The 22438-nt window shown below is 34.2% G+C and overlaps 1 protein-coding gene across 1 annotated transcript in view; it reads left to right on the top strand.

The window, feature by feature from the left end:
- The window catches only part of LOC142341430 (plasma membrane calcium-transporting ATPase 2-like), a 184091-nt gene extending 173044 nt beyond the window's left edge, over positions 1–11047 (top strand). The window contains 2 exon segments of the mRNA XM_075392362.1: positions 8823–8963; positions 10219–11047. Coding sequence (XP_075248477.1) covers positions 8823–8963; positions 10219–10404 — 327 coding nt within the window. The 3' untranslated portion in view covers positions 10405–11047.
- The last annotated feature ends 11391 nt before the right edge of the window (positions 11048–22438 follow it).

Raw genomic sequence — 22438 nt, 5'->3', positions numbered from 1 at the left:
CAAATTAGAAGTGTGGAGAAAAAAATTGTTATATTGTTCATGACTTCTTTTTTAAAAGCGGGAAATATAAGTTTGAAAAGAGTTGCTGTTAGCCTTGTTCCGTCAGTGGTCGGCTTCTTCCAGCCTTTTTTTCGTTTTTCGAAATCTGTTGGCTGAAAGGATTCATTGTTTCATGGTACAGCTTTTAGGTTTTGATAGTTTTCAACGTTTTGAAGGTTTTGGGTAATGAAAATAACTTTTGCTCAATTTGGATTTGAGAAATGCTTATTTTTTGTCTTTAATTATCCGTAACCCACTTTTTTTCAATGCTCAATTGTTTACCTGAATATAAACCGAAAGGCTGGTTTTTTGCGAAAACGTCTACCAGTCATTTTTGCAGTTCTCCCGGCGATGTTCATTCAAGTTTTATTTTAGTTAATTTTGTAAGAAATGAAATGCGTAAGAATCTTAGCCTGATTTGTGTGCTGTATAAAACTGAGCACGGGATTTGAGAGTTCCTTATGTTATACCATTGCATTCGAGAGCAAGAGATTGTGTTATCAAAAGCTCAAGAGAGCGAAATTGTCTGTTCACGTGCGGCTTAAGTAGTGCTACTATACAGAATTTTTTTTTTCAGATCAAGTTCTGTTTAATATTTAATTTTTTTGGTTTTTAATATTTTTTTTGTTTTTGGATCTGTGATAGAACTGTTTTGTTACCGGTAAATAAGACAATATCTCTTCTTTGTCTCCTCATTTGAATTACTCTGCTGTTGATGTATTTTTTTGAATTCTTTTTTAAATCAACTTCTGGAGGATTTGTCCGATTTCTGTTTTTTGGTTTGGTTTAATCGAGTAAGCTTTTTGTTTTCAATGTTTTACTGTAGAAGTTTGGTCATGTAGTTTTACTGAACCTCCTTTGGTATTAATCATTTTTGCTGAATTTCAAGTTATGGCTATTTATATCAATGGAAATACTATTTCTTCAGGTGGGTATGTTCTATGACAAAATAGACAAAGGTTCCTGTAGTCATGTAGTTTTCTGTGAATTGTGTCCAAACACTGAGAAGAGTAATAATTTATCAAATTTGGTTAGTTTTTCGTTTTTTTTTCAATTAGAGATGTTTTTCTGCTTACCTTGGTTTGTCCAAACTTTTGAAAATAACTTAATTGTGTGAATGGCATGGATTAATTTTTGCCGTTTGTATTTGATTTGTACGAAATGAAACGGATGAATGTTTGCCGTTTTTTGTTTAGCCTGCCTTTTAGCTATTTTGTTTCGTCCATTGTGGAATCTTGAGGCTGGAATCTTTTTTAAAAAAGTGAGCAAGAAAACTAAAAGTTGAGGGAGTTAATGGAGTTTGAAAAATAGTGAACAAATTAGAAGTGTGGAGAAAAAAGTTGTTATATTATTCATGACCTCTTTTTTAAAAGCGGGAAATATAAGTATGAAAAGAGTTGCGGTTAGCCACCGAACTTGTTCCGTCAGTAGTCGGCTTCTTCCAGCGTTTTTTTCGTTTTTCGAAATCTGTTGGCTGAAAGGATTCATTGTTTTATGGTTCAGCTTTTAGGTTTTTATAGTTTTCAACGTTTTGAATGTTTTGGGTAATGAAAATGACTTTTGCTCAACTTGGATTTGAGCAAGTCTGATTTTTTGTCTTTAATTATCCGTAGCCCACTTTTTTTCAATGCTCAAACCTTTAACTGAATCTAAACCGAAGGAATGGTTTTTGGCGAATACCTCTACCAGTGATTTCCAGAATTCTTCCGGCTATGTTTAAAAACTTTTTTGAATTTTGAAGGAAATAAAATGCGTTAGAAATTCAGCGTGATTTGTGTGCTGAAAAGAACTTAGCACTGGATTTAGGAGTTCTTTATGTTCATACTATATAAAGTTCATTATATTGTTTACTAGCTGATATTGGCGTTAAGCCTTTCAGCTTTCAGTTTAGAGGCTGAATTAAGTATAGATTTAGACTCAAACTGAAACTGCACGCCAAATTAGAGCACTTCTGACACTGAAAAAAAACAGAGAAAATTCAGTGAGTTTGTCTTCTTTTTCTTTTTTTCTGCTTCACTCCTGATGTGCTGCAAGCTATTTTCCTGCAATCTGCTTGCTGGCTGTGTTTGCATTCTTGGCTCAATGTTATTATCTTGTGTTAAATGTTTTATCCTTGCAGAACGTTTGTAATGAAGTTATTTTCAACCTCGTTTGGTATTGATCAATTGAACTTAGTTTTCAACTTTTATTTATTGTTGAGTTTCAACTTTCAAAAAAAGAAGGATTCCTTTTTATCCAATGTGTCTTTATCCTACACTTCTAGCATTATTACGTAGGTAGTACTTTTTTGAAGCAGTTGGTTTTTGTGTTCTTCGAACGGTTTTCGCGTATCCACAGACTATTGGGTTTTGAGTATTGAAAATACACAAAAAGGTATTGCATTTTGCGTTGTTGGGCCGTTGGATTTGGGTAATAAAAAGGAGTTTTGCTCAAATTCTATTTGAGCAGGTCTGATTTTACTGTTTCCAGTTATCCCTTACCCACTTCTTTTTAATGTTCAAACATTTACCTGAATATAAACCGAAAGGCTGGTTTTTGGCGAAAACGTCTACCAGTCATTTTTGCAATTCTCTCGGCGATGTTCATTCAAATTTTATTTTAGTTAATTTTGTAAGAAATGAAATGCGTAAGATTCTTAACCTGATTTGTGTGCTGTATAAAACTGGGACGGGATTTTAGAGTTCCTTATGTTATACATGTATTCGAGAGCAAGAGATTGTGGTTTAAAAAGCTCAAGAGAGCAAAATTGTCTGTTCACGTGCGGCTTTTAAAGTAGTGTCTTTTTACTATACAGAATTTATTTTTCATTCAGCCCACGCAGTTTTTCATTTTTTTTTTTTTAAAATTGAGTTCAACATTTGAAAATGTCATTGGTGGTTTAAGTAAGTACTAGTTTTTAACTGGTTGCTTTTTGATTTTTGTCGCGTAATTTCCGGATTTCGTCCGGCTATTTTTTAATGGAGGTACTATTTTTCAGGCGGAATTTTGACCAAAACGAAAAGGCGAGTACAATTGGTTTGTGAACTGAGCATTACCCACGATAGAAGATTTGGTGTGCACAGTGGACTATTATTTCTATATCTCATTTTTTTGGTTTTCAATGTTTTTGTTTTTTGGTCTCTGATATGGAGGTTTTGTAACCAGTATATATGACAGCATCAACAGTGAGCGAGCAAGAAATCTGAAAGTTCAGTGATGGAGTTTGAAAAGCGGTGAATAAATTAGAAGAGTGGAGAAAAAGTGCTTGTATTGTTCATGACTTCTTATTGAACAGCGGGAAAAATAAGACAAAAACAATTTCGGTGAGCAACCGAAATTGTTTTGTCCGTGGTCGGCTTCTTGCAGTCTTTTGTTTTTCGAAATATGTTGGCTATTCAAGGTACGATTTTCAGGTTTCGATGGTTTTCAACGTTTTGAAGGTTTTGGGTAATGAAAAGATTTTTGCTCAAATTGGATTTGAGCAACTCTAATCTTCCTGTCTTCAGTTATCACTGGCCCGCTTCTTTTCAATGCTCCAACGTTTAACTGAATCTAAAACGAAAGACGGGTTTTTGTCGAAGACGTCTGCCAGTCATGAACTCTTCCAGCGATGTTCAGTCATGTTTTTTGTAGTTAATTTTGAAGAAAATGAAGTGCGTTAGAAAATTAGCTGCAATTTGTTTTGAGAATAGAACTGAGCACTGAAATTATGATCGAGAGCAGGAAATTGTTGTGTAAGAAGTTTGAGAGCAAAATGGTCTGTTCACTTGCGGCTTTTAAAGTAGTGTCAAGTTTTTTACCATAAATAACTCCTTATTTTTTCAGTTCATTGTGTGTATAATTATTTTTGCATAAATTGAGTTCAATTTTTGAAAATATCGTTTGTTTTAGCTGAATTATTCTACTGTTGATGTTATTTAAGTTTTGAATTATTCCAATTTTTGAGTTTTTGTCGGATTTTTGTTTTGGTTTGATTTTCTAAATTAAGCCTTTTGTGTTCTTGTGTTCAATGTTCCCTTCTGGCAGAAGGTTTGCCATATAATTTCACTGAACCTCCTTTGATATTAAGAAGGTTTGCCATATAATAATCAATTGAATTTGTTTTTCAACTTTGTTTTTCTGTGGAATTTCAACTTTCAATATTTGGGTGCCTTTGTGTCCAATGTGTCTTTTACTTAGACTTCCCATCTTCTGGAGTTCTTCTCGCAAATAACTATTCTGTTTTCCGGATATTCTTTTGGTCTGCATATGTGACTTTCGAGAGCAATTCAGAGTTTTTATTTTACCCGGATGTTTTTCAGTGTTCTTTTTCTTGCATTTTTATGTAATTCTAAACTATTTTCTGACTTTGAGTTTTGTCTATTTTCCAAAATTGAAATTTGTAAAAATTTGAAATTTACTTCAATTTAATGTCATTTTAATAACAAAAATATCTCCAAGAAGAGAAGTATTTGTCAAAACATTTAAAATTATATGTACACGCAATTTCAGATCTATTTTGCTTAAACCTAGTTTTCGGTTCCAATGCCGTTCAGTTTCTATCTAGGAATGTTCTTTGCCGTTTGTTTTCTGAATTTATTTTTTTGATCGCAGCTTTTTTATCTTGATAACATTTTTTGTAAGTATTAGCCCAATGAGCTTTCGATCTTAAAAAAATTTGTCCATCTTAAACATTTTTACTTTATTTCAAGGTTACCAGATATGTTTCTAATAATACAAAATCTTTGCATTGTCAAGATTTGTCAAGTCGGCTTGTGCAATATTTTTTCAAGATTTAAATCCTTTTTATGTTTTTTGATTGCGTCAAAAGTTTTTGTCCATTCAATGATGTCAATGCTAAAATTTCGTTACGACGAAGGTTTGTATTCATTTTTTTTTGTTTGACACTGGTTAGGCAAAGATGAAGCTATCGGACGAAAGGTGATAGTTTTGGCTGCAATTAGGGTTCAGTTTGAGAAGACTCGCCACTTTGATTTGCTTTCGGAGTTCTTCCGGCTAGGTGTTTTTAGATGTTTTTTCTTTTAATTTTTTGAAGCGCAATTGGAGTAGTGATTTATGTCACACCGAAACATGAGTCGCAGCGAATGGTTTTGTGGTGTGAGTTTTGCCCTTATTTTGAAGTTTTAAACTTTGTTCGAACAAAAATTCGCTCACAATTTGTTGACCTGCCGCAATTTGACCATAATTTTTTACCTGTTTTGGGCTTTTTAGGAAGCGAATCAAAACAACAATCAGTTCAATATCAGATGGGGCCTGCTCTGACAGAGGGGATGTTTCTGGTGTCTCGGGCACTAGTTGGTGTCCTTTTGCGGTTTTTCACTTCATGCTCTCATTAGTTGAGGCGCCTACTAATTTGAACGCGACGCAAGCAGGGCTTGATATAGAGTTTTAGAGTAAAACTTTTGTAGTTTTTCTTCCGAATTTTGCTTAACTGTCTGGGAAAATCTTATTTTCCAAAATTATTTGCGTTTTTTAGTTTCCGCTGACTTTTGTGGAAATTGGCATTTAAATTATATGTATCAAAGCTTTTTAGTTCAATTGAGGCCGCAAATATTTTAACTAATTGATTTTTTTGCGTACAATTTTTTTAATTTGAAGTATCTGCAGTGATTGAGCTTATTTTTAGAATCATTCTACAATAAATTTAGCAGAGTTTTTAGCTTAAACAGGTTTTTTGCTGATACGAGACCAAAAAACTAATCTTGAAAGGTCAAAATATTGAAGATAAGAAAAAGTACGCGTTTTGAGAAGGTCAGGATTTTACTTTAATCCGTTGATTTGCTGCCCTTTTCAAACCGCTCGCCAAAAGGTTTGCGTTTTTTTAAAAAAAATTTGTTTTGTTTGTGCATGTGAAATTGTTGTTACTCAATAATTTTTAAGTTTCAAATCCTTTTTATGCTTTTTGATGGCTAAATTTTCTCTTGGTTCATGAAGTCAATGCTGAAATTGACTTACGTCAAAGGTTTGTTACAAATGTTTTGTTTGTCACTGGGCAGGCAAAGATGAATTTTTCGGACAAAAGATGATGGTTTCGGCTGCAATGAATTATGGTTCTGTTTGAGAAGACTCGCCGCCTTGAATTGCTTTCGGATTTTTTCTAGCTGTTTTTTTAGATCTGTTTACTCATTTGAATTTTTTGAAGCGCAATTGGAGTAGTGATTTTGTGTCACACCGAAACAGGAGTTGCAGCCAAAAAAGCGAACGGCCTTATTTTTGCCTTATTTTGAAGTTGCTTGAGAAAATTGTGTTCGAACAAAAATTCGCTCACAATTTGTTGACATACCGCAATTCGCTTATATTTTTTTACCTGTTTTGTGCTTTTCAGGAAGGGTCCAATAGCAGATATGACCTGCTCTGGCAGAGGGGATGTTTTTGGTCTCCGGCACTGGCTGGTGTCTTTTTGGTGTTCATGCGCTCATTAGTTGAAGCGCCTACTAATTTGAACACGACGCAAACAAGGCAAACATGACGTAGAACTTTAGAGTAACTTTTTCGCTGTTTTTTCCGAGTTTTACGTTTAACGTCTCGGAAAATTTTTTTTTCCTGAAATTTTTTTAGCCATTTTTTGTAATAATTGGATTTTAAAATATTCGTATCTCAAAGATTCTTTGTCCAATCGAGGCCACAAATATTTTTAATTTTTGTAGCAACAAATTTTTTTTTCCTTAATTGTTTCACCAAATACTTCCGGAGGTTTGGGAGGTGGTAGCTAAAGGGGAAACACCTGCAAGCACCCTTTTCTGTTTAAAATTGAAATACTGAATTGAAAAGAATACACAAATTTTATATATTTTTAATAGCCGCGTCCTCAATTCTAGGCGACTATTATAGCGCTCCTAAATGTTTTTACAATCCAAGAATTGGATTGTATTGGTGCTCTGTCTTTTTTTTATTTTTGTAAGATGTTTTCACACTTTTCATGACTTCGAGCTTTCAGAACGGGATAAACAGGTAAAAGCTCAGCGGGCATCAACTTTCATTAGAGGCCCTTAGACGCGTTTAATGGCCTTTCAATTGCTTAGAGTGGCGACGTTACTGGAAAGGCCGTAATTCAAGGTTAAAAAGGTCATTTTTAGGAGTATTCGAGCCCAAAATGTTCCAATTTTTTGCATTTTTTCGCCTTCTTTCGAATTTTTTGTAGGACCAGTCTAAAATTTAGGTTTGTTAACTTTGATAAAGGTCTTTTCCATGGCATAATTTATTTTCTGACCGTTTTAAGAGCTATATGTTTTGGTACTCCAAATATAAACACGCAATTTTATACTAATTTTTACAATTTAAAGTTTTAATGAGTTTAAAAAAATTTTTTTTGTCATTTTTTGAGCTTTTTCAGCCCTAGGTGTCAAGAAACCTGCTTCAGGGTTTGATAATAGTTTACTGCATAGTTTCTAGTGTTAATGGAATGATTTTTGAACATTTTAACATCACGAGTTTTTGGAATTTTTTGATAAAACTTGAAAATTTTTGTGAAAGTTTTTGTGATTTTTTAGGTCTCTCAATCATCAAAGGCCACGGAATATCCTCTACGGTTTAATACTAGGTTAGTAGGATTGTTCAATTGATCTGATGGCCAGGTTCTCATTAGTTCTCGTATTTCATTCAATTCTTTGGATTGTATTTCAGGACTTGTCCTGCTATGTTTTTTAACTTCGTCTAACAGATTTTTGTTTCGTCTTACCGTGACTTCTTGGAATTGACTTTTTCAATGACGTACCTCACTTAAAAATTGACTTCTGAGCTCACTTATGAAACTTTAAATTTTATGAACATTTACTTATTAAAGGTCAATAGTGTGCATCTAAGTAGTGTCAAACATATGCCCTAATTTTTGAATATTAGAGTCTTGAGTTTTTGATTTCGAATATTAATTTTTCACTGGCCTGAGTGGGCACAAATGGAAAAGATCCTAATTTTGAAAAGCCCTATTAGGGCTTTCTCCTTATAGAGCTTAAGTGTCTCATAAAAATGACAGTCCGAAGCTAACCGAAAAAGTCTACTGGTCTATTAACGGACTGTTGGTCAATCTGTCTATTTTATTTCTATAGTTGTTTCAATTCATGTAACGCCACAAGCGTCTATCGCGGCTATTTTCCGGCAATCTGCCGGCTATGTTCTTTTTTGTTTAAGGTTATAAAGTCATTAATTAGAAGGGCAGAATCTTGTGCACTGTGTTGTCCCGTTGTCTGTCCTCTCCGGGTCTCTTGATAAAGTTATTATTAGAGTTATTACAATTGCAGTCAGTTCTAGCTGTATATCTGTTTTTTAAGTCAGAAATATGATCTCAATTGAATTGAAACTTAAAATATAGCTCACAATTTCCATAATTTTGTTTGTTTGAAATGTTTTTTTTTTTATAGCTGCGATAGTCTTGATTTTTTGTTTTGTCACGTTGGCATCCGCAAAGCATTTTTTAAATCTTTTCTCTTCATGTCACTTATTTTCTTGATTGAGTTTTTAATCGCGTTGTTTTATTGATGAGCGTTCAATGGAATAAATAATTCGGAGTTCCTTTGACATTGCCTCGAACTCAATTTCTTTTTCTATATGATTACGCTCGAGTGCTGTCTTTTCTATTCTAGTTTGTCTTCTGACTAATTTGAATCGAAACCAAGGTTTTTTTCTGATTGCACTGTTGAAAGGGAGCAGCAAGCCAAGAAAAAACGAAGTTTAGTTCCAGTTAGGTTTGTTGAATGTCACATTGGGTGTTTTTGGAATAAGTGGGTACTTAAAAAATACGGGTGACATGTGTGACGAGGTCTATTCATCTAACTGTGTGGAATGTGGATTGAGTGATTGTGTTTTAGATGCGAGTGGTGAAAGCGTTCAGAGAGACAGTGCAGCCAATGAGGAGTATGTCACGTGACACCACTTACCATGACTTCATGCACAAGCCAGTACCTGTCATGGGCACTGCTGCTCTCATGGGATACCACTTCCACTATCAGGCAGTCACTCTCTCCTACTCTTAACAAACAGCACTCTGCTCTCTCCATCGCAGCAGAGATGTCTTAAAAGTCTAAAAATAATGAAATATGACAGCTAACCGAAATATTGCGAGCGAATACGAAGAAACCAAAATAAATAATCTTGCTAGTCCTTTTAAGCTAAAATTTATTTTTTTGCCTCTTCATCTTTGAATTGAACGAAACCATAAGTGGCTATGTGTTGACGTCACCAAAATTATTTTGATTTTTGCTTATTTCTGAAGCTAATGAGGACTAAATTTTATGTGCACAAGGTATATAGGGTTGTGAATCAGCAAAATTAAATGTAAGAGTCTGCCGGCGTTTCCCGCCTTTCTGCAGTTTACCACAAAATCGCTCAGTCGATTTTATTACAAATAGCTTGAAAACCCAATGGTGCGGGCCACAGTTTTTTATCGCTTTTTTGAAGACCTTTTGATTTTTATCATAAACAGCGCTCCATTTTGAGAACAATTTATTGATCGAGCCATTGATTAGTGAAAAAATAGCAAAATTGCGCAATTTAACTTCGGGGCATTTAAAATGTCGTTCGAGAATCAGAAATTGGGGTCATAGTATTGATATGGGATATAAAGCCAATAAACTGAAAATTGTGAGAATTTTTGAGATACAGTAAAAAAAATTGGGAAATTTTAAGATTCCATTTTTTTTGTTCATATTGTCCACCCTGATCTACTATTTGTTCTTCCTTTGTCAAACAAAAATTTGTTTCGTTTAACCTTATTTCTCATCTTGTTAATAACCGCTGTCATCTCAGCATGCTATTATTGCGGCCCTATTGCTTAAAATGTGCTGGTTTTTAACAGATCTGTTCTTTTTTTACACATTTTCTCGTCAACCAGAAGTCAAATTAGACTGGTGATTTTAGTCACGCTGAAGTAGTAAAGGTAGTCAAGCGTTGAAAGCGTGGTGTGAGAAATTGGTGTTTAATAATTTTTCGGGTGTTTTAGAATTTTTCATCTGCGACATTTGGCTTCTGTTTTTATTAGTTTTGAATTTTTTGTAGCAAATGGTAATAAAAATGCTGTTTTGATTTAACCATAGTTCACAGCTTGTTCAACGTTTTGTGTAAACTCGTTTTGGCTTCCTCAGACTAGTTTTGCGGTCAGTATCAAGAAATGAAATCGAAAAACGAAAGAAACGTCCATAGAACTGGGATATATAAAGTCAAGTGTATAAAAGAATTTGAGTACATCTCTGCTGCTGACAATGACAGGAGTCCCCTAGTGGAACAAGTACACCTACAACCCCCAATCCAAGCACACAACAGACTCCACACATGCTAGGCAGCCATCTGAACACAAGGCATTCTCAGGAACCGCCTACCACACCTATTATGATAGACGAGCAGCCTCCCGATTACGACGTGGCTGCTGAAATCAACAATGACACTAGCGTCTGAAACATCTCGAATGAAGAAGAAACAACTTCGATGAAAAATTATTTGTGACCTTCCGATGTCAAATTTTTGAAGAGTTCGATGGATTTGATGGTCATTTTAATTACGTCGTGCGCAATAATACAGCACCGCTCAAATTGAGGACAGTTCGATTTGACCGCGAATATATAAAGCCAGTTATATTTGAAACATTAACTTGAGAACATAAATACGCACTCAACATTTTCAGGATTTCGTTGCACCTTTTTGACAAGAGTTGACAAATATTTAGAGGTTATTTAGATAGATAGAACTGAGCCAGATGAAGGTGTATAATCAGAACTGGTTTTTCCACTAGTTTTAGATTAAAGATTGAGCTACTGTTTCCCCTTACACCAAGTTGAACTATTACAATATTGATGAAAAGAAGCTAAAAGCTACTACAATCATGAGTTATGGAGTAAACAAACAAACATTCACAACACTTTGTATAGACGGACGGCGATGACGTCGTATTTTATGATATTAAACAAATCTATCATTTAATGTTTTATGACTCAAAAAATGACGACAGGAAAATGCTTACAAGTCAACTTAATAGAACGTTCTGTTGTGAACAATATTCCACTCCACTTGAAGGTAAGATGTCAGACGGCGGGGGGGGGGGTTTCTTCTGATCTTTTACGAAGGATTTTAACGGGTTGCAGGTGCCGAAAGGGACGATAACTGAGTGCCTACAATTTGTAACGTTGAAAAGTGACCCAAATAGGTAGTCTGTGATTTTTGGGCAAAAGGAAGTCAACTGTTTTTTTATCAGAATGATAATCATATGATATATTGTCTTCATTTCTGTAATGATAACTGTGGAAAGGCGTTCAATCAGATGTTTCTTTTGTCCTACTTCATGACAGCTGCTTAAGCATTCCACCCAATCCAAATGTGCCCATTCCAGACCAATTCCAAAGTAGTCACACCGAATTTAACTTAAACTAATGCCTTCTTCATCCGTGTTCTTTTCGGCAATAAACATGTGATTATAATTTGCTCTTCGCTTGGCAGATATCTCGGATCTTATCAAATTCCTGATGAGACTTTGGTAACTTATTCGGGACGTGGATATAGCGAATGACAAAATTTATGTTGCATTTTTGAATCTTCTCAATTAATGAAAACTTTGATGATCTCAGTGATCAAATATTATATACAATCTTGCGTCTCTATCTAAATTTTACAGAAATTCGCCAGAATGGGAGAATTAAGGAAAAAAAGGAAAAGATCCGGATCTTTGTGATGCGTAAATGGTTGGCAAAAGATTTCAGCCCCCCCCCACGAAGTTATAGCCACCCACTATGGTATGATTACTGTAATGGTGCGGCCAATACATCATATGACCACTCACCTAGAGGCTATAATGGGAAAATGAGAAAGACAAGAATTTAGGACAGATAATGGCGGGCAGAAGCTGAAACCTGAATTGCGGCTAAAAATGATAATAGGTGTTTTTAATACAAGTGCTTTTTAAAAAGATTTACCTTTAAATAGAGTATACCTTTTTTTTCAAAAAATAACTGACCAATTTTTAACCCATTGCTAAAAATCACAAGTGGCATTTATTAAGTTGGAATATATGCTATACTTCACAAATGTATTCACACTCTTAATGCACAGGTGATTAATTAATAATTAATTAACTCATTGTATTAACCAAACATTTTGATACTGTACATTTAATTCAGATTGGATTACATACCTTTATAAAAGAGAAATTTTATTTTTTAAGACTCACAAAATCTACCCTAAAATGAACAGCTTATAATACCCAGTGCCCCATAGGCCTCCGATCCTCTGCATAACGTTTCCCGACAGCAACAACCCCCCACCCCCCCCCCCCCCCCCCCCCCCCACCCTTGATCCTTTCATAGAGAGTTGTTTTGTTTGAGTTATTTCATAATAACATTAGATTGCCTACACTTTGTATAACTATCTCAACTGAAATCCTCTTTTGCGAAACAGAATTGATTTTCATTTCATTCATTTCTTACACATACTGTACACACTTTATTGTCTCTCCTCTACAGCATATTTCTAGCGAGATATCTCTGCTGCTTGTACCATAATTTTAATAAACAATTAAATAAATGCATTATCGTACTGTTCAAATCGCTATCTTATATTCTCTATTTTCCTCCTGAATTTCTCTAAAGCATATTACTTTCAGTCATTACAACTGTAGCAGTATATACTGCTACAGCAGATGATAACGAATGAAATTTGTTTAATTTCTAGAATAATTTAAAAATATTATCCACAAAACACACAAACACTTTGTTGACGATTCAATGAAACTGCTAATTCAAATTCTTCCAGAAATTTTCAACTTTTTGAAATTGTTGTGCCAATTGTGCAAGAATGCTGTCTCAGTTTGTTAGTGTATGCTGAATGTTTTTGCTTTGCTGTTCTTTGAAAAGTACGCTGACAATCATCAGATAGTTACATGTGTATAGACTGCTATTGACTGGATGTTTTAATGATCAGCTATACTTACTTCTCAGTCCCTTCTAAAGTCGTTACTCAGTCAAAGCTTTGATGCTCTTGGCTGATAGCAGTCAAAACAAGGAGGGTCGGTAATGTGCGTTCGCACAAAATGTTCCGACCCCGCTCATCCACGTTTTTGGCATAATTGTGTACCATATGAACACATAGAAAAACCCTTGAAAAAAATTGTGTATGAACAAAAAGATCGCCTCCAACGCAAACAACTCTGTGGAGTGAAAAAATGCCACATTAGATTGATGAGATCTGCCATTATTAAGAAAGCTAGTCAAGACGAACAACAAAATCAAACAACAACAACACTAATTAATTACATCCTAAACTATGTCCATTTTAAAAAAACTTAAGAACAAAGTCAAAACAGCGTGAGATAAAACTGAAACTCAACAAAAATAACTTGTATTTCACTAGAAAAGATATGGGACCACTCCATAATAAGGCTCGGTAACAAATAGACAAAAAGAAAAAACGGCAAAATTGAAAATTTTACTTTTATTTTTAAGAACTATCAATTTAAGAGAAATGAAAATCATTAGATATCAACTGAAATATCCAACAGATTTATGAGCATCTATGCCTCTTTGAGAGGGCATTAAGACCTGTCATTATTCAGTTTTTTATTCTGTTACAAAAAAACAACAAATAGAGACAACAAACCAAAATTCCATTAAAACTTGCGAGAAAACGCTGTCGACGCTGGAAAGCCATATTTGCGCCCCAAAATATGTTTGATTGTAGCATTTTCAAAAGGCAAGTATGGCATGTGAACTTTCTTTAATGAGACTAAGTAATATGTTGACGCAAAAGAAAAAAAAACTGGGAAAATAAGAAATAATTTTGTATTCTTCGAAAACAATTAATTTCAAACTTATGAAAGCCATTAGTTAGGTGAAGTAATTTATTGGGTTCGTTTGTTATTGTCCATGGGAAGCCATTTCAATCTGTAATTAATCAAAATATGTCTTACGTCCACAAAAGAACGACAAATATAGACAAAAATCAAAAAGTTTTTTCCTTATTTTTAAGAAAGACCCGTGTCGAAGCCAGTAAACTCTCGACGAATTCTTTGAAAACATAAGATATCGTGACCTAGAGCCTCCCCATGTTGCCAGTATGTGACCTTCAATTAACGAAACTAGGTAACAAATAGACAAAAAAATACAAAAATGCGAAGTTAAAAAGTGTTTTAAAACAACTGTTTTCAAAGTCATTGAAGCCATCAGCTATTAAATAAATCAGGATATAGGCTGTTCTATTCCGTCATAAAGAGCCAATAAGACCTGTCATTACTCAGAAAAATTCATACGAGTAAAACGACAAAGTAAACGACAGTTTAAGGCAAAGGTAAAAATTCAAACTCTTCAAGAAAGTGGCGTTGAAGCCGTTAAAGCCATAATCTATACCTTTAAAAAATTGATGTTTAATTGTACCTCTTTTTGAACGCTAATGATGTGATATGTGAACTGTCAATAATGTGACAGTGTTATAAAACGAGACAAAACCGTGAAAATTGGGCAAATGTCTAAAATAAAAAAAAGTTGTTAAATCTAGTAGTATCTATCCAGAAAACCATAACTTAATGCGTAAAACCGCAGTAAGGATTAAAAATTCATTCAGTAGAAAGAAAAAGCTTTCGTCCTTTGCTGACAGTAAGCTACAAGTTGACCAAATTAGAATTAAGAGACGTAGCAGCAAAGTTCAATAAGCCATTGTTTATTTAAAAATCAAATATTTTGAAATGCCAAAACGACCATCAGCTTTCGAGTAAAAATTGGAAACGTTTATTTTTAACTGCTTAATAAGCTAATTGGACCTATCAACAGTGAGCTTTAATTTGAGCTGTTCTATTAACATGAAAAAGATTGAAATTTTTAAAGACTGACTGATTACAATTCGCTTTTTTTTATTGTAACAGTCCAAGATTGGACCAAAACGAGTATTGCTATTGCTGTTCTTCCCTTAAGAATTGTTTCGAATGTTATAGATATAGATAATTTGTTTGTTAAATATTCAGACATAAATGCTGCGTTTTTGATAATCATCGAGTAAAGTTAGCAAAAAAACGTCAAAAATTTAATTCCAGAGCACTCACAATGAAAGTGGATGTAGAACTTGCTCCTGTTGCAATGTACAAAATTATGTTAGTGGTTTTTATGTTAGTGTGTTTACCTCTGGAAAATTTAATCGAAATGACTGAAGAAGTTTATTTCGTTCATTTTGATGAAAAAAGCTAGATTTGAAATATTTAGCCAAAGTTTTGGCATAAAAATAAAGTCAATATAGTCAGCAATAGTTTTCCGTCTTTAAAAATAAAATCAACAGTACTATTGTTAACTAGTTTAACAAAGTTTAGCAAAATTGATGAAATTTTTGCGCAAAAATTCCGGAATATGTGTATAAATATAAAGCAAATTCGTCTAATGTTCACAAAAATTTAAACCTCGCTAACTCGTTCTAGAATACGAAACTCAAACAAAAAATCTTTTTAGTTCCATATTCTACGCTGGACGGGCTGTTTAATGATAGCACTCACATTTCTGTACGATGCATATATCGATCGGACAAAATTTACTGAACAAAAAACCCATTTGAGTATATAGTTCCTCCCCCTTCAAGAGTGGTCGCAACAATGATGCCTAATTTTTTGTTGGAAGATTAATTTAACAGAAAACTTGAGGAAACGTAACCAGAAATATTTTTCCCTGATCAAATTTGGGAGAGAATATTGCTATAATAAGCATTTTCATCAGATGTAAGAAATGCTAGATTTTGGAATTTTTTTTATTTTGAGCTTTCAATATCTGCTACCTTTTTGACATTTTAGTTTAGCTAACCTATGAAAAAAGATAGCTGATATCATTAAAGAACGATGCTTTTACGGTTTTCAAAACGCGCAAATTTGTAAGTGCTTATACCATTCATTATTGGCTATATGTTTAATTGCTCTCGAACGAAGTTTGAAGCAGTGTCGGGAAAATTTGCTCAATGCGATTATACTCAACCTGCCATTTCCAGGAGAACTGTGTCATCGACTAAATTATAAAATGGCCCGTGGGACTTGATATAAAACTATAACAACCTAACATATGATTATATTGTCCGCGTAACTATGTTAAAATATCCTTGTAATAACTACTGCTAATCTGTAACTGGTTTATTGAACGGAAAGAGCAAAGGGCATTGGGTAAAATGGAATTGGGTAAATTCCCATGTAACCGTTTGAAGCCATTATTGTAAAGGTGTGTGTCTTTTTAAAGAAACGTTTGACCGTTTTGTTATTTCGATTTCGCTTTTCGACACCTGGTTTTTTCGATTTTTGTGTGACCTAAATTGCTCTTATTCAGAAATTCGGGCTGTTGCCAAAACCAAAGTGACTGCAAAAATTTTGCTGGGGACTTTCTGCACCCATGAAAAGTATTTAGGATACAGCCCATCTGAATTAAATTGCCCCGCCTGTCGTTCGAGAGCAATTTGTCCATTGTTAGTCGGTTTTTTTTATATAAGGGAAATTTAAATTGTAAACTTCAAGTTTCATAAATTTTCTTTTGCTGAATAAATTGTAACCTGTGGTAGAGAAGTGCTTTTTATTATGGCAGCGAAGTTAGTACTTTTCATCGTCTCTCGTCCATTTCGGGTGATTTTCACGCGGCAATGCTCAAATGTTTTTTCACCCTTGTTTTGATGCCTTGTAACTGATTTATTTATGAGTGATGTCATTCCTCACATTAAATGTCTTCAAGTAATTGCTGAAAATCTGTAATCTACCCTAAAGGGACTTGCTGATAAGGTTATCTTACGTCGAAATAAAGCAATTGAGAAGTTTTTCTAACGGTGTATTTCACTTTTTTAAAGCCACTGTGTTTTGTGTATGAACTGTTTATTTGCAATCTGTTTTCATCTATTTATTACAAGCGCCAGAAAAAGACCTATGTATTAGCGTCTGCTGCTGTCTTCATCAAAAACATTTAGCTTATATGAAGTCGAGGTGTTCTTACCAGAGAATTTTCCTGAAATCGGGCTAGTTCGCGAGCTTTTACTTAATAATTGTCCACGAATGCAGTTTGATGATATTATTGTAAATATGTGTGTGTGTGTGTGTGTGTGTGTGTGTGTGTGTTTATGGAAAATTTGCATGGAAGTGATGGAGAAGCAAAGCCGGGTTAAGTTATTGGATAAGATGTCAGCAGTCAAAACAAGGAGGGTCGGTAATGTGCGTTCGCACAAAATGTTCCGACCCCGCTCATCCACGTTTTTGGCATAATTGTGTACCATATGAACACATAGAAAAACCCTTGAAAAAAATTGTGTATGAACAAAAAGATCGCCTCCAACGCAAACAACTCTGTGGAGTGAAAAAATGCCACATTAGATTGATGAGATCTGCCATTATTAAGAAAGCTAGTCAAGACGAACAACAAAATCAAACAACAACAACACTAATTAATTACATCCTAAACTATGTCCATTTTAAAAAAACTTAAGAACAAAGTCAAAACAGCGTGAGATAAAACTGAAACTCAACAAAAATAACTTGTATTTCACTAGAAAAGATATGGGACCACTCCATAATAAGGCTCGGTAACAAATAGACAAAAAGAAAAAACGGCAAAATTGAAAATTTTACTTTTATTTTTAAGAACTATCAATTTAAGAGAAATGAAAATCATTAGATATCAACTGAAGTATCCAACAGATTTATGAGCATCTATGCCTCTTTGAGAGGGCATTAAGACCTGTCATTATTCAGTTTTTTATTCTGTTACAAAAAAACAACAAATAGAGACAACAAACCAAAATTCCATTAAAACTTGCGAGAAAACGCTGTCGACGCTGGAAAGCCATATTTGCGCCCCAAAATATGTTTGATTGTAGCATTTTCAAAAGGCAAGTATGGCATGTGAACTTTCTTTAATGAGACTAAGTAATATGTTGACGCAAAAGAAAAAAAAACTGGGAAAATAAGAAATAATTTTGTATTCTTCGAAAACAATTAATTTCAAACTTATGAAAGCCATTAGTTAGGTGAAGTAATTTATTGGGTTCGTTTGTTATTGTCCATGGGAAGCCATTTCAATCTGTAATTAATCAAAATATGTCTTACGTCCACAAAAGAACGACAAATATAGACAAAAATCAAAAAGTTTTTTCCTTATTTTTAAGAAAGACCCGTGTCGAAGCCAGTAAACTCTCGACGAATTCTTTGAAAACATAAGATATCGTGACCTAGAGCCTCCCCATGTTGCCAGTATGTGACCTTCAATTAACGAAACTAGGTAACAAATAGACAAAAAAATACAAAAATGCGAAGTTAAAAAGTGTTTTAAAACAACTGTTTTCAAAGTCATTGAAGCCATCAGCTATTAAATAAATCAGGATATAGGCTGTTCTATTCCGTCATAAAGAGCCAATAAGACCTGTCATTACTCAGAAAAATTCATACGAGTAAAACGACAAAGTAAACGACAGTTTAAGGCAAAGGTAAAAATTCAAACTCTTCAAGAAAGTGGCGTTGAAGCCGTTAAAGCCATAATCTATACCTTTAAAAAATTGATGTTTAATTGTACCTCTTTTTGAACGCTAATGATGTGATATGTGAACTGTCAATAATGTGACAGTGTTATAAAACGAGACAAAACCGTGAAAATTGGGCAAATGTCTAAAATAAAAAAAAGTTGTTAAATCTAGTAGTATCTATCCAGAAAACCATAACTTAATGCGTAAAACCGCAGTAAGGATTAAAAATTCATTCAGTAGAAAGAAAAAGCTTTCGTCCTTTGCTGACAGTAAGCTACAAGTTGACCAAATTAGAATTAAGAGACGTAGCAGCAAAGTTCAATAAGCCATTGTTTATTTAAAAATCAAATATTTTGAAATGCCAAAACGACCATCAGCTTTCGAGTAAAAATTGGAAACGTTTATTTTTAACTGCTTAATAAGCTAATTGGACCTATCAACAGTGAGCTTTAATTTGAGCTGTTCTATTAACATGAAAAAGATTGAAATTTTTAAAGACTGACTGATTACAATTCGCTTTTTTTTATTGTAACAGTCCAAGATTGGACCAAAACGAGTATTGCTATTGCTGTTCTTCCCTTAAGAATTGTTTCGAATGTTATAGATATAGATAATTTGTTTGTTAAATATTCAGACATAAATGCTGCGTTTTTGATAATCATCGAGTAAAGTTAGCAAAAAAACGTCAAAAATTTAATTCCAGAGCACTCACAATGAAAGTGGATGTAGAACTTGCTCCTGTTGCAATGTACAAAATTATGTTAGTGGTTTTTATGTTAGTGTGTTTACCTCTGGAAAATTTAATCGAAATGACTGAAGAAGTTTATTTCGTTCATTTTGATGAAAAAAGCTAGATTTGAAATATTTAGCCAAAGTTTTGGCATAAAAATAAAGTCAATATAGTCAGCAATAGTTTTCCGTCTTTAAAAATAAAATCAACAGTACTATTGTTAACTAGTTTAACAAAGTTTAGCAAAATTGATGAAATTTTTGCGCAAAAATTCCGGAATATGTGTATAAATATAAAGCAAATTCGTCTAATGTTCACAAAAATTTAAACCTCGCTAACTCGTTCTAGAATACGAAACTCAAACAAAAAAATCTTTTTAGTTCCATATTCTACGCTGGACGGGCTGTTTAATGATAGCACTCACATTTCTGTACGATGCATATATCGATCGGACAAAATTTACTGAACAAAAAACCCATTTGAGTATATAGTTCCTCCCCCTTCAAGAGTGGTCGCAACAATGATGCCTAATTTTTTGTTGGAAGATTAATTTAACAGAAAACTTGAGGAAACGTAACCAGAAATATTTTTCCCTGATCAAATTTGGGAGAGAATATTGCTATAATAAGCATTTTCATCAGATGTAAGAAATGCTAGATTTTGGAATTTTTTTATTTTGAGCTTTCAATATCTGCTACCTTTTTGACATTTTAGTTTAGCTAACCTATGAAAAAAGATAGCTGATATCATTAAAGAACGATGCTTTTACGGTTTTCAAAACGCGCAAATTTGTAAGTGCTTATACCATTCATTATTGGCTATATGTTTAATTGCTCTCGAACGAAGTTTGAAGCAGTGTCGGGAAAATTTGCTCAATGCGATTATACTCAACCTGCCATTTCCAGGAGAACTGTGTCATCGACTAAATTATAAAATGGCCCGTGGGACTTGATATAAAACTATAACAACCTAACATATGATTATATTGTCCGCGTAACTATGTTAAAATATCCTTGTAATAACTACTGCTAATCTGTAACTGGTTTATTGAACGGAAAGAGCAAAGGGCATTGGGTAAAATGGAATTGGGTAAATTCCCATGTAACCGTTTGAAGCCATTATTGTAAAGGTGTGTGTCTTTTTAAAGAAACGTTTGACCGTTTTGTTATTTCGATTTCGCTTTTCGACACCTGGTTTTTTCGATTTTTGTGTGACCTAAATTGCTCTTATTCAGAAATTCGGGCTGTTGCCAAAACCAAAGTGACTGCAAAAATTTTGCTGGGGACTTTCTGCACCCATGAAAAGTATTTAGGATACAGCCCATCTGAATTAAATTGCCCCGCCTGTCGTTCGAGAGCAATTTGTCCATTGTTAGTCGGTTTTTTTTATATAAGGGAAATTTAAATTGTAAACTTCAAGTTTCCTAAATTTTCTTTTGCTGAATAAATTGTAACCTGTGGTAGAGAAGTGCTTTTTATTATGGCAGCGAAGTTAGTACTTTTCATCGTCTCTCGTCCATTTCGGGTGATTTTCACGCGGCAATGCTCAAATGTTTTTTCACCCTTGTTTTAATGCCTTGTAACTGATTTATTTATGAGTGATGTCATTCCTCACATTAAATGTCTTCAAGTAATTGCTGAAAATCTGTAATCTACCCTAAAGGGACTTGCTGATAAGGTTATCTTACGTCGAAATAAAGCAAATGATCAATTTTTCTAACGGTGTATTTCACTTTTTTTCAAAGCCGCTGTGGTTTGTTTATGAACTGTTCATTTGCAATCTGTTTTCATCTATTTATTACCAGCGCCAGAAAAAGACCTATATATTAGCGTCTGCTGCTGTCTTCATCAAAAACATTTAGCTTATATGAAGCCTGGGTGTTCTTACCAGGGAATTTTCCTGAAATCGGGCTAGTTCGCGAGCTTTTACTTAATAATTGTCCACGAATGCAGTTTGATGATATTATTGTAAATGTGTGTGTGTGTGTGTGTGTGTGTGTGTGTGTGTGTGTGTGTGTGTGTGTTTATGGAAAATTTGCATGCAAGTGATGGAGAAGCAAAGCCGGGTTAAGTTATTGGATAAGATGTCAGATTGCCATCCTGGAGGTCTCGGGTTCGAACCACTCTGACTTCGGTTTACTTGCACCCATAAAAGTTTTCCAAGCTACACCCCTCTTAATCAAATTTCCTCGGCCTGTCGTTCACGAGCAATTCGTCCAATGTTTAACGACGAATTGCAATGCACCATTTTTTTTTAGTTCCCTTTCTCTTTATACGTCAGGTCCGCAGTTCTCCCGCAGCATATCAGTGCCTTTTTGTATGGTATTTTTAGTTCTGGCCAAATTCGCAGTTTTGGTGGATTTTGTTGCGTTTTGTATGCTCCTTTTGTGCTCGCATTGGTCTCATTAAGAGCTCAATTTTCTTTATCGTATGAGTTTTATCTCTATTAAATTAGCAATTGCTCTCGAACTTGTACTGTGTGTCTTTTTTTTAGTTATGCAATAATTTCGCGTGATGGTTTGTCTTTCTTCTGGAACATTCTTTTGATTGCTTGAGCCATTTAAGCTGTTTTTGCATCCTGATAAACGGGATAAACCCTAGGCCATTAGCTCTCCAGGAGGCTTTTTTAGAGATTTACTAGGCTCTAAGTGTACGTTTCAGCGCAGCTGCTGACCAACGGTTGCAGATTTTAGCCCTCACTCGTGCTTTTATTGTCCCCGCCCTCTGAGGGTAGCTTCATTGTGCTTAAACCAAAACTGACTCCTCATCCGTCGATCGAGAGCAAATCGCCCGGTTGCAGTCGTTCGTGTTTATTTTTATTGATTATGGTCGAGGAATCATTAAATGTTACCTAGCTCCTAGGTATCACTAAGAATACGGTTTTAGTATGATATCACTCAGCATTTTTTGAATCTATTGAAATGATTAATTTTCTCTGATCAGAAGCCGTTAATTACTGAAAGTCTTTTTAGAGTCATGTGATTAATTGCTCAGTGAAATCTATAATTTGGGACGATAAATAAACGCTCATCAACCCAAGCTAGTTTCAATGAAGGGTCCTCTTTTTTACGCATTGATTGTGTGGCATCCTAATAATTTACTATGTGAGTTCTTTGATTGTTACGATTGAGCCGCAACTTAGACAATCTAAACGAGGTTTTGAGAATCAAACTAGTTGTTCAAATAATCATTAAATATACCCAACATTAAAAATGAGTTAACACCCTATAATTTAACGAACGTTTTTGGAACAGAATAACAT

Source organism: Convolutriloba macropyga, chromosome 6 (genome assembly GCF_964194025.1).
Source record: "Convolutriloba macropyga chromosome 6, txConMacr16.3, whole genome shotgun sequence".
NCBI classification, from domain to species: domain Eukaryota; kingdom Metazoa; phylum Xenacoelomorpha; order Acoela; family Convolutidae; genus Convolutriloba; species Convolutriloba macropyga.
This window is presented reverse-complemented; position numbering and strand designations above follow the sequence as displayed.